Source organism: Marmota marmota, unplaced genomic scaffold (assembly GCF_001458135.2).
Source record: "Marmota marmota marmota unplaced genomic scaffold, marMar, whole genome shotgun sequence".
NCBI classification, from domain to species: domain Eukaryota; kingdom Metazoa; phylum Chordata; class Mammalia; order Rodentia; family Sciuridae; genus Marmota; species Marmota marmota.
In genome coordinates, this window is record NW_026000174.1 from 44,278,350 (window position 1) to 44,296,153 (window position 17,804).

A 17,804-nucleotide genomic window follows, 5' to 3' on the forward strand; every position below is an offset into this window, starting at 1 on the left:
CCTGTTGCAAAATCCATTACCTTGATTTCTTTGGAAAACACACACGACACTTTTTATTTTTATCTTTTTCTTTTTGTGGTGCTGGAGCTTGAACCCTGGACCTCATGCATGCCCCGCAAGCTCTCTACCACTGAGCCATGTCCCCCACTAGTCCCACATGACTCTTCTGGTGGATATGCAAGAATGAGGGGGAAAGCAGGCCTTGAAAACACCCTGACATGAGAGGTTCTGTTTTACAAGATGAAAAGAGTTCTGGAGATGGGGTGGTGCTGGGTACCCATTACATGTTTTTAATACCATTGAACTGTACAGCTAAAGACAGTTAATAAGGTAGATGGTATGAGATGTGTACTTTGCCACAGTAAAAAAAAATTGGGGGCACTCTGCAAGTGCCCACTAAGGAAAGGTCCCATGAGCACACAGTGAGAAGGCAGCTGTCTGCAGAGTGGGAAGAAGAGTCCTCCCCAGAACCTTACCATGCTGGCCAACCCTGATCTCAGACTTCCAGCCCCCAGAACTATGAGATAATAAAATTCTTTTCTTTAAAAAAAAAACACCAATCAACAAACAAACAAACAAACAAAACCCATTGGGGATATAGTTCAGCAATAGAGTACTTGCACAAGGCCTTGGGTTCCATCACCAGCACCACTAAATAAATAAATAAATAAATAAATAAATAAATAGGGAAAGAGTAGGTTATGAAGCAATATCTATAGTGCATGCATATATGTATATACATGCATATATTTATATGTGTGAAATATACATGTATTACTAGGGGGACTGAAAGGAAATAAACCTAGAAGTTGTTGTATAATTATATTACAGTGATGGTGGATACATTAGAGGCAATTGTTATTCTGTCTTCCAGAAATGCTGATTCTATAACAAGCATTATATTTATATATATATATAAAGAACAAAAACAAACATTCAGAACTCTTAATATACAACATCAAAAAAAGGAAAACAAAATAAGAATAAATTCTGAAGCCTCCATATGTTCCTGTTGAGATAGAAAGAGCTCAGGTCATTGGGTGTCCCTTGACTCAGCTGTGAGACAAACTCTCTGTGACTTGTCCGTGCCCTGGCCTTGAACTAGTGTCCCAGCCAAAGATAGAGCCAAGTCTAAACAAGTCTTCTCTCTGCTTCTAGATTAAGGAATTTACTTTGTTTACTTCTTGACCCATCTCCTAAAGATGCCCCACTTAATTTATCATTTCTGCCTTTTTATTCTAACAAATGATGAGAAACATAATAAAACTGTTTTCTCCAGCATCCCATTTGCTGGAAATTTTGTCTGTCCACTATCTCTTCTCTTCCTTTCAGGTAATAATGAGTGCTCACAGGATTATACTGAGGCACTTCAAAATAGACAAAAGCAGATTTAATTCAGTCCCATGTAGATTTGATGTAAATTTTATTTTGTTGCATTGTCATACTTCTGCTTTAATCCATGCATGATGTACAAGAGGGTCAGAATGTTTGTGGAAGGAGAAAATCCTATTCCCCTGTCTTGCTAAGTAACAGTTGTGGTTCTCAGAAGCACTAAGAACTTAAAGTACTGCGGAAATAAACAGTGAGTTCTGGGGGTCCATTTGTTTTGTAGGTGGACATTCTGGAACATTCTCACAACATCACAGTTGGTTATTATGCTACCAAAGGAAGGTTGGTATACTTGCCTGCTGTTGTGATAGAAATGCTGGGTGTTTATGGAGTCAGCAACGTCACTGCAGATCTGAAGCAACATACCCCAAACTTACAGTCTGTGGCTGTCCTTGCCTCCTCATGGAAGCCCCAGCCTGCAGGCTACTTCCAGCTGAAAACAGGCAAGTAACTCAGAAGGAAAGGATTCCTATGCAGTCTAAGATCAGGGGTGGTACTGAGTGGATACCTGTCTAAAAACTCCATTGCCGCCTGCTTTGCCATCTTTTAAAGTCCCTGTGTACCTACTTTAAAGTGTCCTGCCAATCAAATGTCCAAGTGCCCTGCTCATCAGCCTAAACTTTTCTAACCTGAGTTTATTAGAAATGCCCCATATTAGGAGCTTTTCTTCCCAACTTACAATTAGTACATATGAGCACTGAGTACCATATTGCTTTTTTTTTTCCTGCATCACCAGTGGACACCAATAAAAGTTGAGTCTCCATAAAATCTGTAGTTTGGAGCTGGAGATCCCAAATATCACTGAATCAGAATCTCTGAGCTTAGACCTTGGATTCTTTCTTTCTTTCAAGCTCCCTGGTGATTTCTGATTTGCAACGTTTGTAAACCACAAGAGTGGAGAAACCATTCAAATGGAAACAATCAACTTAGTAATGGAGGTCGATTGATTTTTTTTTTCTGTCCCTTCAAAGAAATAGAAGTCATGATCTCTCTTAGGTTATTATTTGTTGGTCTTTGAGCAGATGTGTGTATATTCCATCCAAATAAAATCACAACGTCTTTTGCATTGGAGGGACTCTCAGGTTATAGATCATGCTTTGAATTTGTTCTTTGTTACAAGTCACTTTCAAAATCAAACCTTGTCTGGTCTGTTTATTTGCCTAATTTCTCTAACCTGAAATCATACTGTTTTAGATGATGGTTGCTACTAGGAGCTATTAGGTATCCACTCAGAGGAACTGAGATGTAAAGCTTTGGTGAGTGCTGATTTCTCATTCTCATTCTAGTGCTACAGTTTGTGAGCCAGTCAGATAACATACATTCCTGCAAGTTTGCTCAGACCATGGAGCAGCGGCTGCAGAAGGCATTCCAGGATGCTGAGAGGAAGGTCCTGAATACCAAAAGCAACCTGATGGTTCAGGTAGGGAGGAGGGGTTTTAGGCTGTGTAGTTGACAATCAAAATACAAATGTTGGTAAGAAATGACTTGGGTCCCCCATTTCAAAGCAGTCTTGTGTAAGTGTAACTTGCTACTTGGACGGATGATGTAGACAGTCATGGCATGAGTGAGGCTGTCTGGGGTCTGGCCATGACAGGAGGGATGCTGTGTCACTGAGTACCTGTTGTGCTTTAGGGGGGTTTTATATTAATTTTCTCATGTGATGCTTCCTTGAGTCTTTCTAATACACTTACTATTTTAAAAAATCAAACTAGAATCTACTATGTAAAATGTATCAAATGTCTCAAGTGAAATGAATCCATTTCAAATAGCTAACTCATCAGAGATTTGCCTATTCTCTGATTTACATTGGATTGTACTCCTGATAGCCACGTGAACCATCATCTCTGTCTCTCTCTCTCTCTCTCTCTCTCTCTCTCTCTCTCACACACACACACACACATTTTGTATTGAGGGCTTACAATATGTTGGGAACCATGGTGGGTTTTACAAATATTTTGCTACAAAATACCCAATACATCTTTCTGAGCTATCCTTACCCTCATTTTATATGACAGGGAACTAAGAGAGAGGTTATGAACCTTCCAGAAGGGTCATATAGTTGGAAAAGAATGGAACAAAAACTTGAGCCAAAAGATCATCCTCTTATCTACTAAGCTGTACCAGCGTCTCTGCAATATGGCAATGAGGGCCTCCACAAAAGTTTTTGCAAACACATGAATTCTTTCCCAGGGAAATCCCCCTCCTGGTACACCATGTATTTCAGCTTCCTGGATAACAGTGCACAAACCACTGACATCCTTTCTCAGACCCAGTTCCTTCAATTACATAGATATCATCCCACTAAGGACAGATGCTTCTTAATGATATTCATCCACTCCCCAAATTTCTCTAATTAACTCTACTGTTCAATGTCTCTGTTTTGACTACTGACTAAAGCCTTTGCAATTAGACCCAGAGCTTTTGAAATTGACATTTAGCATAAGTGAATTATCAGCAAAACCAATATGATGTAGAAAGCATACAATTTAATTTGAGTGAGCAGCTTTCTTTTTCTAGTTTCATCCAAAGTGTATAGGGAAGTGTCTCATTATGATTTAGTTCATATTAGACTAGGATCTAAAAATATGTCAGAGACTTAAGATTTATGTAAGGAGTGTGACTCAGCTGTCTTGTGGGGATGCTTTTTCTTTCTGATTGGATTTGTGATTCTCACAGGTGCATGAGCCTAGTTAGATCTTGGCAGCAGAGCATACTTTAATTGTATTCAGGAAGCACAGACTTATCGAGTGCTTGCTATTTATCAATCACTGGGAGGGACACCAAGACAAATAAGCTGCCCTTGGCCTTAAGAAGCCTCTCTTGTTTTGTTAGGTGCTAATTATGCACCATTAGATGAAATTTTGTCAACCAACTAACAAAGCTTCCTTGGAAAAGACTACAACAGTGATTTGAACATTGCATCTAATAGATTTTAGATGCTCTTGAACATTTTGAAAGCTGTTGAAATTAATGGATAATCAAATCAACCATTTTATTAACTATTTTGCTTTTTGCCTTGGATGAGAGGTAACCCAGAACCAAATCTGTTGTACAACTTCAGCAACCCTTTTGTCCCTATGTCACACATAGATAACTACATGCTAACCACATCTCTGTCTTTTTATCTGTTTTTCTAGGATGCGCTTTTGTAATGAATAAATTTCCATTTTATTGTATTAAATAAAATGTGCAAGGTACCTTGAATCTTTTATGGAATATGATCATGTAAATATTTAATTAAGAGTCACTGAAAAGATGACTTTTAAATTTTGTCTAGCTTTGGTATTATGGGCTAGATTGCAGTTGATTCAATTACGACTGCTTTGTTTGTGACAGAATCCAAGCTTATAAGGCAAAAAAAAAAAAAAAAAAAAGAGGAAGCAATTAGCTCACACAGCTGAAAAGTTCACAGCTTAATTACTTTAGGCACAACTAAATCCAGGTGCTGCAATGATTTCTTCATGATGTTCTCTCTTCATCTCTTGGCTTGTTTGTTCTCTGGTTCTGTCTGGTGGCCTCTGGCGCCTCATCCTTACTGCTTATAGTCTTGTGGTGTCAAAGTACCATTTTTGGTGTCATTTCAGTCAAAACCCTGGGATTGGTTCTCCTTGGATTCACTGGGTTCATTTCTGAATCCATGACTGTGGCCAAGGAGATGAAATGTCCCAATCAACTAGGCCTGGCTCAGATGCCCGCTCCTGGAGCCTGGGTGGGGCAGCCCCATCCAAAGCACATGGACAGAGAGGACAGGAGAGGTGGTTCCCAATGGGTATTGTGGTGCTGTCCTAGAAGAAGGGAGAATGGGTGCTGGGCACCCAGAACAACAGCTCTCAGCTCCATCAGCCTGAAGGACTAATTAGCTAAATGAATTGTTGTGTGAGTGAGTGAGAAGTCAGAGACCAGGTCAGGAGCTACAGGCACCTGAGAGTAAAGATGTGATAGGAAAGTGTCCCCTGCAAGAGCTGCTTCTATTGAAGGACAGGCATGACTCTCAGGGACTAGTGTTGTGGCTTTGGTCTCAGACCTATGTCCATAGGTCTCTTATTTTTGGAGCTTGTGTAGCTACCAAGAATGGTCACAGTTTTCCTGGTTATAAAAAGTGAGTTTATTAAAGAAGATCAAATAAATGGAAAGGTATCCTATGTTCATGGATTGGGAAACTAAAAATTGATGTCAGTATTACCCAGGGGGATCTATAGATTTAATGTAATCCCTATCAAAATCCCAGTGATCTTTTATTTGCAGAAATAGAGAAACCCATCCTAAAATTCAAGTGGAATTTCGAGAGACCTTGAATAGCCAAAGGAATCTTCAAAGAGGACAAAGTTTGGAGGTTTCACACCTTCTGATTTCAAAACAGAAATCAAAAAGCTATGCTACTCCAGCATAGAGACAAACAGAGACCAACAGAATAAAGCAGAGCTCAGAAATTAATCCTCTTGTATATGCTCAAATTATCATTGACAAGGGTGCCAGGACTATTCAGTGGGAGAAAGGTTAGTCTTTTCAACAAGTTGGGAAAACTGGATTTCCACATGCAAAGGTATGAAGCTGTATCCTAACCTATCATCTCCTCAAAATGACTCAAAGTGGATCAAAGACCTCACTAGAAAACCTAAAACTGTAGGACTCAGAGGAAAAACTTCATGACACTATATTTGGCAATTTGTTGGATATGTCATCAAAAGCACAGACAACAAGAGAAACAATAAATAAATCAGACTTCATCAGTTAAAAACTTTGTCCATCAAAAGACACTACCTACAGAGTAAAAAGAGAACCCACAGAATAGGTAAAAATATTTGCAAATCATATATCTGATAAATGGTTAATATCCAGGACATGTAAGCATGTAAAGAACTCCACCAACCCAACAATAAAAAACCCAAACAATTCAATTAGAAATGGAGAAAGAACTTGAATAGATATTTCTCCAAAAAAAGATATATAGATAGCCAGTAAGCACTTAAGAAGATGGCCCACCTCATTAATCATTAAAGAAATGTAAAGCAAAACCATGAGCTTCTCTTCACATTGATTAGGATGATCATTCTAAAAAACAAGAAAATATTACATGTTGGTGAGGATGGGGAGAAATTGGACCCCTTGTGCATTGCTAGTGAAAATATACATAGGGTACAGCCACTGTGGAAAACCAAATGGTGATTCCTTTAAAAATTAGACATAGTATTGTATGACCCAGCAAGCCCATTGCTACATATATGTATCAAAAAGAATTGACATCAGGGAGTCAAATAGTTGTTTGTACCCCTGTGTTCATAGCAGCATTGTTCACAACAGCCAAAAGGTAGAAGCAACACAGGTGTCCATCAAGAGCTGAATGGATAAATTCTTTACTTTTTGGTACCTTGGACAGAGGCCTGAATACTTGGGTCGATAAGCCACATTGTAGCAGAAATGTTGACTTGATTTTGGTACTAGGGACTGAACTCAGGGCCACTCAACCACTGAGCCACATCCCCAGCCCTATTTTATATTTTATTTAGAAACAGGGTCTCACTGAGTTGTTTAGTGCCTCGCTTTTTTTGCTGAGGCTGACTCTGAACTCATGATCCTCCTGCCTCAGCCTACTGTGCCCACTGCGTCTCCTCAATTTATCTTTAATTGTGGGAATATGGCTCTGGGTTAGAGAATTGAAAGAGAACTTCAAGTGTGGGAAAAAGTGGGAGGTAAAGTGGAGAAACTCATCTCAGCAGCCTTCTTCAGGGTCAAGTTTGAGAGGGATGTTGTCTTAGCACAAAGGTCTGAGAAAGTCCAGGTGTCAATCGGCCCGATGGCAGTGGGGACAGGACAAACTCAGGTGAGGTGATCTGAGGCGAGTTTAGTAGATGGCATCCTTTTCTGGATGTGAGAACAAGGACTGCGCAGTACCCTAGGCTATACTGTTGGGCCCTGAGGGCACAAGGAGGGGCAGCAGTCACAGCGGATTGATGGGCACCCTGATCTCCCTTGCTGACCTCTCTGGCATATCTGCCCAAGCCCCCATTAGCTGAAGCTAGCAGGCACAGGAGCCCATGAGGTGGTCCACAAGGGTCTGCCCTGGGGACATGAGCAGGACAGACAGATGGGTAGCAAAATTGGATCTGGAGGGGGAGGGACTGCACAGAACCTAGCAAAAAAATGTCTCAGCGAGTCGAATGACTTCCCCTGCGTGTGTTTTTCAAATCTCATCTGGGGATATTTTTGTCCATGCATTGACCTAGAAAAGTTCATTTTCCAGCAACCAAAAAACTGAATTGGACAAAATATGAAAAGAAAACCATGCCATCTCAGGATTTTAAAAATGTTCGATATTGAATTAGTAGATCACAAGGAGATGTAATTGCTCTCAATTCTGAATCAAGTCTGTTGTGCCATGATAAAGTTGGTGACCTGCTCTGAAACATCGTACTTTCCTGGTCCTTTCAGACTTAAAACTCTACAAATTTGGCTCCAGCTTTCCCTGTCTGAGCAGTTGTGTCTTCCTTATATTTAACATTCTTATCGTCTGCTTTATATTTCCAGAATCATAAAAGTCAATTTCTCATAAATGAGACAAATTAGCCCCCAGGAAAGATAACCATACTGGTTAAGAGTCTGAAGTCAGACTTCCTGGGTTTGAATCTTGACTTTGTCACTTTTGAGCTGTGGGACCCCAGGCAAATCCCTTGACCATTCTGGGCCTCGGTTTCCTCATCTGTAAGGTTGTGGTGAGGATGAAAGGAACCGATGCGCCCTCAGCACAATGCCCGGCGTGCAGCCAGCAATCACTGTCGATGATGGTTGTTATTCTTGTCTCTTCTTGCTGTTTTCCCTCCTCCCTCTCATTCCTACCCTGACCTTCTGCTTAAACTCCCCCTCCACGGCCTCCTGGAAACAGACCCTCATCTTATCTGCACGTCTCCCTTCCCTTTCCTCCTGTGTCAATTCAGATTGTGAGCACGTCCAACGCCTCGCAGGCCGTCACCTTGGTGTACGTCGTGGGCAATCAGAGCACATTCCTCAATGGCACAGTGGCCAGCAGTCTCCTGAGCCAGCTCTCGGCCGAGCTGGTGGGATTCTACCTCACCTACCCGCCGCTCACCATTGCTGAACGTGAGTACATCACGTCGCCTCCAGGGGCTCTGTTGCTTCCTAGAGCCTTTCTCCATTCCACAAACCTCTCATGTGCCGGGTCACTTGCTATCCTTACTGTCATAAAATAACCACCCAAACATGCAATAAGTGGAGTCTGAATTGACGAAAAGTATGTTGCACAAGTTTCTTGTTTCACTGAATTTTCACAACCATCCTACAAGGCCAGTGGAAAATTAGAAGAAGAAACTGAAGTTCCAAGAAGTCTCACAAGATACCTACTCTCCCATAGCTGGTGAGAGCTGTCACCTGGGTTTGAACCCTGGCAGTCTGCCTTCTGACTTTATCGTACTGCCTGCAAGGACAGCTGTCCTTGAGCAAACTAGGTTTCTAGGCATTTCTCCCACTTCTGCCATTAACAAATGTTCCCGGAACTTCAGGCCCTGCCCTGGCTATAGATATCATAATGCAGCCCATTTGTAGTCAACGTTGTGACTTCACTTGATGAAATCCCCATAGTCTGTGGCCTCACCTCCCTTAATTCTTCAGTTACGTAATCCTCATTACCATGCAGCAGGCATCAACAACAATGCAGCCTACATTCTGTACCAGAACACTGACTCAGGAGTTGGAGGAAATAAAGGTTTGTATTCCTAAATTTAAATCACTCTTACGTTTCACAGGGTCAGTGGGCAAGTTTTTCGGTAAACACATAAATTGTTTCAGAAGTTCCTTCTACTGTTGTTTCTGAGGCTATAAATAAATGAGATCATGTGTAGGTGATGTACTTAGCACATAGTAGCCACTGAGATTAGTTTTGAATATTTAATATATATTTGGTGAGCTTCTGCAAGGAAAGATGCCTTTTATGGGAAAAGATGATGTAAAAGGTGACATTCTGTCACATGGAAGCACGTGCAAATTTGCTTTCTCTCATTCTTTTTATATTCTCATAAACCACAGCTGAGATTTATTGAGCACAAACTACATACCAGACACTGTACTGATTCCTTTCCACCTGTTAACTCTGATAGTCATGATACTGGTAAAGTAGCAGGAGAACTTTTGTTACAAGCATTTGGCTACAATGTAAGTTCTTGGCATCGGAAAAAAAAATCCATTCAAGATATAACAGTTCCTGATGACTTTGTTGGTGGCTGGATGGTTTTTAAAGAGCAAACACCAGCTAACCCAGGTGGCAGCTGCGGCTCTTGATAATGAAGACTTTCCACTGGAGAGGGTTTGGATGGAAAACCTGAAAGAGCAGAAACTCAACAAGCCCTAAACACTTTTTATAGGAAAGTTCACCTTTAACAGAGACTTTTCATTTTCTGAACAGCAAGTCAGTTCTCTGTTTTATATTTACATGTAAAACCTATAAAAGTAATTCAATGTGTTTCTTGTTGGTTTTAGCACTGGAATATCCCAATCTTGATACATCAGAAACAACTAGAGACTACTGGGTGATTACAGGTAATCGCTCATTCTGTACTTCCCCTCTTCATGCTGTGGGGGTTGGTTTGGTTAACACTTTTTGCCAGTCAGTGAAAGGATTGGTCTTTTTTGGGTTCTGTCTTATATGTCAAGGAGTTATTTCTACAGGACCAGAAGTGTGTGGAAACAAGCCAAGGAAAGCCGGCACACTGATGGTGGTTACTGAACATTTTAAAACTGTTACTTTGGAAGCCCCCCCCCCCAACCCCAGTGCTTCCTCTTTGCAAAAACTCCACCTATCAGAAGTTACCCTGTGGATGCCTAGGACACGTCCTTGTGGATGGCCCTGTGTGTATAGATGTTAGTTCTTTCTGCACTGCCTTGTAAAACCTAAAATAAAATCAGAGGAGGGCTGGATGCTCCTCCTGCCCAGTGGGAGTCCCACCCCACACCCGTCCTGGCACACTCTGACAGTGAGGGCGGGTAGAAGCACCAGGGTGTTTGGGTGGTGTGTCCTTTTTTTTTTTTTTAACCTTGACATTTTGCAGCTGAACTTTATGAAACAGCCAAAATGTTCCATTTATGTTTTTCAAAAGCCAGACAGTACCTTCTGAAAATGAGGGAAACAAGAATTGAGAGCAAAGGGAGAGAGCAGATGTTTGTAGGAGGTAGAGTGACCAGCCCAATCATCCAGGAGAGAAGTGTGGAGAGAAGAATCTGGGTGTGCCGCGGCTGCCACGGCAAAGCACTGCAGGCTGGGGGCTTAGACAGCAGGAGTTTGCCGTCTCACAGTTCTGCGGGCTCCAAGTCTGAGATCCATGTTGGCAGCGATGGTTTCTTTTGAGGCCTTGGTTTTCCCTCTGCCGGTGACCTAATTTCCTCTTCATATAAGGACACCAGACGTGTTGGGTTAGGGCCCACCCTCATGACCTCATTTTAACCTCATTACCTCTTTAAAGACTTTCTCTCCAGGTGCCATTGCATTCTGAGGTACCTGGGGTTTGGAATTCAACATGTGAATTTGGGGAACACAGTTCAGCCCATTTCAAGGAGGGGAGAATTTCCTACAAGGCTTGGAAGCCATGTCTGGGGGAGGAGGCTGGTCTCAAACGTCCCATGCATACTATTGTCCCACACTAGCTGCAGTTGGGCTGTGCCTAAAATACCAGCTAAGGGGCACCTGTCCCTGCTAGATGTGGCCTACTCAAGACCTCTTCTAAACTTCAGAAAATTCTCCCCACCACGCACACAGAGCCTTCAATATACAGATAATTTCACCTGGTAAAATAGAAGGCAAACTAAAAAAAAACATGTTTTAAAAGAAAATTAAAAACCCACCTATCAGGGTTTATGCCCACGAGAGAGACAGTGCAACCCAGCGACACAGTTTTGGAACCAGGAGGTTATGTAACATTTGCAAAACTGTGTTTCCTCCTCAAGGACTGGTGCCTTTTCATTGACAGCTATTTCCCCCTTCTCTGAACATGAAGGTTTGCCTTGGGTGATAATGCAGCCACTCTTGAACACGGCCTGTCCTTGACAGCCACCTGCATCACCCTTTCCTCCTCTCGCTGTGTTTGCTCTGCCTTGATTTGAGTGCCATAACATTAAGAGGAAGCCCCACCACCACCACCAGTGTCCTGCTTCCAGGGCTCTCCTGGGTCATCCCCCTGCCCACCCACTATGAGACGACCCTCTTTCCTTTTTGCTATTTTTGCAGTTGGTGATCAGAATAGAGCTGCCACCATCACTGTGTTTGGGGCTGGTTGGATCAGTTGGTTTGTGCTTGGGAGGGGCTGGAGCTTGGTTTCAGCCTGGCCTTCTGCCTTTCCTTCCACCCAGGACCACTTTCTGAATACCTGGGTGTCCACCTCCAATCTGCTCATCACCAACAGAAGGGGTAAGGAGACAGGGAGCTGAGAGATGAGAGAACTTTTTAGCCTTTCCTCCAGGGCATTATAGGTGCCGTGTCTTCCACTGATGCTAATAGCTGCAACTCCCCTTTCTGTGGTTTATATTTTAAAACCCTGACATGTTTTCCAACTAAACTTATATTGAATATGTCTTTGCACACTGTACACTTCTCTCCCAGAGGGTGAATCCCTACTTGATGGAAAGTCATTGGCTTAGGATGACCCTGCAGTTCCTTTACAGAGAACACAGGGGCTACTCTGCCCTCCAGGGACCCAAACTGGGTTTGTATATATGAGGCAAAATAGAAAAATCCAGCTCGATATTGCTGCCTAACAGAAGTAAGATCCCATCTCAGGCTGATTCATCTCTTTAATTCACTCCAGAAGCAAAATGAACAAGACCCAGAAAGGGATGGATCAGTTCTCCAATTCTGCTCTTAGTTACCCTGGTGTCCTTGAGCAAGTCACCCAGGCCCTCTGTGCTGCACACTCTCACCTTGAGGATGAGGGAGAGGTCTCAGCTGAGCATGAAGAATCTTTGTTCAACCACAAATAAAACAATTCAACTTGAGCACAGGAGGCTGAACTGGGCCTGGTTGTGTGAATCTTAGAGCCTGGTATGATGGTAAATAAAGGAGTAAGAGAACAGTGATGTGAAAGTCATGGAATCTTCTGGATGGAGTTTCTTTGAACATAGGGAGGGACCTGTCTGCCTGCCCTAGGCTGAGTCAGTGGTGGGGGCTGAGGTGGGTGGCCAGGGGTCTGTCAGAGGTGCTGAGGTGTCTGAGTTTCTGTGTCACCCTGAGAAAGGTAGGCGCACCTCCATTACCACTGCCCACAGGGTGGACGGAGAGGCCCAGAGGCCCCAGGCCTGCCACACTCCTCAGGGGAAGGGAGAGGAGCCATACAGTTCCAGTCTTCTCACTTTATTTCTTCCTGTAATAATGAGAAGGGGCCCATTGTGACAAAGGCAATAGCTACCATTTATTCACACGCAGGCAAGTGCCTTACAGCACTGCGTTAGAAGAATCATCTGCTCTTCACAAAGATTCAATCATAAGGTGTTCAGATGAGGAACTAAGGCCCAGAGGAACCAAGTGACATACCCAAGAACACTCAGGAAGAGGGAGCCAGGACTCAAACTCAAGCCTCTGCATGCAACTCCTCAGCCCTCCTCAGCTGCTCCCCCAAGAAGAACCTGTTCTTTTTTAGGGGAGCTGGAATGAACCATGTGGGAACCGTCCAGGTGTTGACTCCTGTACCTCTGCGGGTGGCTCCCACAGCCTCCTGTGCTCCCTGGAGACATTTTCAATTTTTTAGTATAAAATAACTATTTTAACCTCTTTAAGTGTATAATTCAGTGGCATAAGAAATATTCAGTATTGAACAGACATCACAGTATCCATTTCTCGGACTTTGTCATCACCTTGGGGTCTTCGACTATTGCCTTTATTTAATGTCTGCCTTTGAGTCTTGGCTGAAAGTTCCATAAATAATCCAAAAGGGGTCCCCTCTCTCACTCTCATCCACTGATCAAGGGAGGCCAACGTAGGAGTAAGACTCCAGCAGTTTGATCTGTGATTTTACTAGATGAACTATCTTTGAACCAGAAAGTTCCCATCCCCCAGGAAGGAAGCACCCAAGGAATCCTGAGAGTCCTTTTGGGGCCCTCAATCACACAGCATAGCAGTTTTGCCTGTGCAGGAATTCAGCTGACAGATGAGCTGGAGTCTCCTCACAAGGGCCCTAAAAAGAGAGCTGCTGTGCACCCTCCGGAGGGATTATTTGGCACTTCTGGCTTCAAAGAAGTAATTTTGGAGACCTAGCTGCGGGTTTATTTCTCTTGATCCTTTGCAGCTTCACACTCTGCGTCTTGTTATTGTGTGTGTTGTTGTGGTTGACTGTGTTGTCTGGCCCCATGTAGGATGTGATCCTTGGGGTGGCCCCTGGCAGCACCTTGCTGTCCTGGGTGCCATAATGACAACACCCTTTTTATATACAAGCTATTTCCGTACCTTGGTGGACGGGCAGTGTTAACCATGCTTGGCCACACTGTGGTCAAATGAACTCTGCTAAATGAAGCTCTTCTGTTACATTCCCAGCCCTTGTCAGTTTTGGTCTCTTTAAGAAAGTGATCGTGGGCTGGGGATGTGGCTCACCTGGCATGCGTGCGGCCCAGGTTTGATCCTCAGCACCACATACAAACAAAGATGTTGTGTCCGCCAAAAACTAAAAAATAAATATTAAAAAAATTCTCTCCCTCCCTCTCTCTCTCTCTCTCTCTCTCTCTCTCTCTCTCTCTTTAAAAAAAAAGATAAAGAAAGAAAGTGATCGTATTTTTAGTGCTTAGAAGTTTTGGTGTGGCTGTTTGAAGGCCACAGTAGTTCATCTGAGGTGAAGTGTGCTTCCAAAGGGACTTGGAGCAAAGACTAGACTGGGGGAGTGACCTCAGCAGTCCTAGAATGGCTTAGTGTTTATTTTTTTAATAACTTTATTAAATTAATTTATTTTTATGTGATGCTGAGGATGGAGCCCAGTGCCTCAAATGTGCTAGGCAAGTGCTCTACCACTGAGCTACAACCCCAGCCCCAGGCCTAGTGCTTATTAACACCCCCTCTATGTACTACCCATGACCTGGAACTCCCCTGTCAACACCTACATGTTGATTATAGATACTGAGTATTACCAAAACCTAGCCATGGACGAAGGAACCCACCTTCAAAAAAAAAAAATCCTTTTTTTTAAAACCTCAAAGTCCACTAGGAATATGTTCACTGAAATGTACACTTTCTTATTCCATTTTTTACAGAGAAAGACTTGGACTTAGAGATGACCAGTGGCTTGCCAAGGGCCCCACAACTGGCAAGAGCCAGTATAGAGAGTTTATTCTTTCCATTAAGCTGTCCTACTCTTTAGCTGGGAGAGGACCTGGGAGACTCTAGGTAGCTGTAGGGGCAGGTATCAACAAGACTCTGCAGAAGAGAGAGAGATGGGGATACTGAATGTGCGGTTTGCCCAGATGTAAGGGGCTGAGTTGCAGGATGGAGTTGAGATTCCTCAGCAAAGCTGTAGGGAGAGAAAACATCAAGGTAGCCCTGAGCCAGGGCTTCTGAGTAAGAACCAGCCCCCAACCCAAGTCGCTGACCTGCAGATCTGATGTGTTCCCATATGGGGGACTCTTAGCAACACATGTCATCTTAAATGAAGTCTGGGTTTGATAGAGCCCTGTAAGAGAGGTCACTGCTCCTGGAGGAAAGAGCCCAGGATTTGGAGTCAGGGTCTAAACCCCGGCTCTGCTAGTTACAAGCTGTGCAGACTTAGACAAGTCAATTAAACTTTTCAACATCTATAAGAGGTGGATTGTGATTCCCAGCTCCTGGGCTGCTGTGAGGGTGAAGTGAGGTAAGGATGAGGTAGAGCAGAGTGACCCTTAGGGCTGTCTAGGGCGGATGGTGGTTGTGGTCCCCAAGTCAGCAGGGCGTCTGTCCTCTGAGCACCCCCTCTGCCTTCTGCCTCCACAGTGCTGCAGGGCGTGGACAACTCGCTGGTGGGCCTCTACAACCAGAGTTTTGCCCGGGTTATGGAGCAACGCCTGGCCCAGCTCTTCATGATGTCCCAGCAACAAGGCCGGCGATTTAAACGGGCTACCACCCTGGGAAGCTATACTGTGCAGGTAGGTGTGGGAGAACTGTGAGGGACTGTGCTTCCTGGGCTGTACAGAGGACATCCACGCTGCCACCAGCTGAGCCGTTTACTCTGAGGTTTGGGGGAGTTGAGGCTCATAAACATCCTCCTACATTGTCGAATAGCTAGGTTATGAGGGAAGGAGATCTCAGAACAAAGTCTGCATACATGGAGATATTTCTGAAATGAAGTTTCATCGTCTATATTAGTCAATTAAAAAATAGAACCCACCAAACTTACAGTGAAGACTTGAGCACAGAGTGATTTAGGCAAGAGATGGAGCAGGCTCTCGGGTTGCTCTCACACCCTCTTACCATCAGTAAGTATGCCTGCCGGAATTTCAACAGCCCGCCGCGGAACTTCACTGCAGGGATGCACTTGGGATGCTGGAACCCGCCTGCCCAGGCCATGATGGCTGAAGTGCGTGGGAGTTAGACAGTGGTGGGAGTACGCATACCCCAGCTCCCTCACCTCTTAGCGAGGGGAATTCTGAAATGTTTCTTTAAGAACATTTCCAGAGTTTTCCCACAGAAGAAAGCTTTAGTCACCCACTGTGTCATGGACTCTTTTCCCCATCCGTGTATCACCGCTTCACCCTCCTGTCGGTTTCCTGCACCTCTCTGTGGGGTCTGCTCAAGGCAGTAGCCATGCCCAAGGGCAATGTTTCTAAGCCTCCCTAGATACCCAGTTCCCACAGGAGTGGGAGTGTCTCTAGCATATTCTAACCCATCCACATATTTTGAATACTCCTGACTTCACCAATGAGAACCCATTTCTAACATCTGTTATGCTAATTAACTAAAATTATTATGCTGAGCATGATATCAAATTATAGAAGTGCCTCTATACACGTGGGCCTCCCTAATTGGAATCTAGCAGGCTGCCCTTGGCAGGTGACCTCCCGATTGATAATTGACCTCATCTAGCCCACTTGCCTAGTGTCACACAATGAGGAAAGTCTTGAAGGAAATTGCAGACACCATCACAGTCTGTCTGCAGATCACATCCCCATGCAAGCATAAAAGTTAAGCAACCCATCTTCTCTCCCTGTGTGAGTCAGCATCATGCCCCTGACACCATGCCACGTTCCCTTATTCAGAGTTGGGAATCTGGCCCCTTGTCTTACTGGTTGCTGCTTTGGTTCTGAAAATCTTTGCGGTCTGTGACGACCTCATCACAAAGTAAAGGGACAGTTAATTTCACATGCTAGGTTTGTGATTTTCCCTCTGTAGGTTCCATAGAATAAGCCCTATAATCCACACTTCTCCAGATGGCAGACAGGAGGTCGGATGTCTGTGCAGGGGGATTTGTATCAGCCAAAGGGGGAGAAAAGGACCACACAACAGTCCTGGTGTCATTTGTAATCCTAAGAAACCTAACACATTCTGCATGTCTAGAAGGGCTCCAGAGGTGTTTTCTCTCACTGTTCTCAAGTGCCCAGTGCCCTTGATCCTATAGCTGCCCACGAAGTCAGTGTGAGGCAAGTAGGGGTTTGTTTCTGCAGATCCGGCTACACAGAGGCTGAGGATCGCCCTCTGACATCACCCCCAAACCCTGGGTAGAAGAATCTGCTATTAACTTGAAATTGAGTGACGTTCGTAGATATCTGAATGATCATTCACCTCTACGTGGTTGCACTAACTTCTCCACCTATCGGGAAAGGAAAAGCATGCCCAAGTTTCCCTCCCAGCATTTACTCTAAATTGCTTCAATCATCCAACTCAGAGGCCTTTCTTCTGTGCTCAGAGAATTTTAAAAGATGACCTTCCTTCATGAACATGGAGATTTAGATATCTAGAATTTAAAGGTATTCCTCTAGTTCATAAATTGGGAAAATTGGATCCTAAGAAGAAACCATATAACCTGTAAACACTTTTAAATGTTTGACTCCATCTGTAATCAAAGTCACGCAGGCCTTAACTACCATTTAGATGTCATTCTTATCTACCAAAGGTTAGTAAAATGTCCTATCCAGCATGGGTGAGGACACAGTGACACGGGCACTTCCACACAGAGAAACTGGTATGAAATTTCTGGAGGCAAGTGAGTCACAGACTTCTAGATGTCTTTAGCTAACTCCCAGAAATTTATCTCAAGAAGGTAAAGGTGAACACAAAGACAAAAAAGTGAGGGCAATGTTTTCCAGGGAATATCTAGAAAATAGTTCTATAAGCTAAATAGAGGCAGAGGGGCTCGTTAGCCAGATTGGTTTGAGCAACACTGCAAGACTGCATCTTATAACTCCTTCTTGAAGATTCCCAAAGTATATTTGCATTCCCAAACTCTTAAAAAAAAGGGGGAATCTCTTTA

The 17,804-nt window shown here is 43.6% G+C and overlaps 1 protein-coding gene across 1 annotated transcript in view; it reads left to right on the plus strand.

Annotated features, from left to right (window-relative positions):
• Kiaa1549l (KIAA1549 like) overlaps positions 1–17,804 on the plus strand; it is a 266,932-nt gene that overhangs the window by 165,259 nt on the left and 83,869 nt on the right. The window contains exons 8-12 of the mRNA XM_048788211.1: positions 1,613–1,832; positions 2,676–2,809; positions 8,322–8,484; positions 9,877–9,936; positions 15,332–15,483. Coding sequence (XP_048644168.1) covers positions 1,613–1,832; positions 2,676–2,809; positions 8,322–8,484; positions 9,877–9,936; positions 15,332–15,483 — 729 coding nt within the window. The remainder of the gene's footprint in view (positions 1–1,612; positions 1,833–2,675; positions 2,810–8,321; positions 8,485–9,876; positions 9,937–15,331; positions 15,484–17,804) is intronic.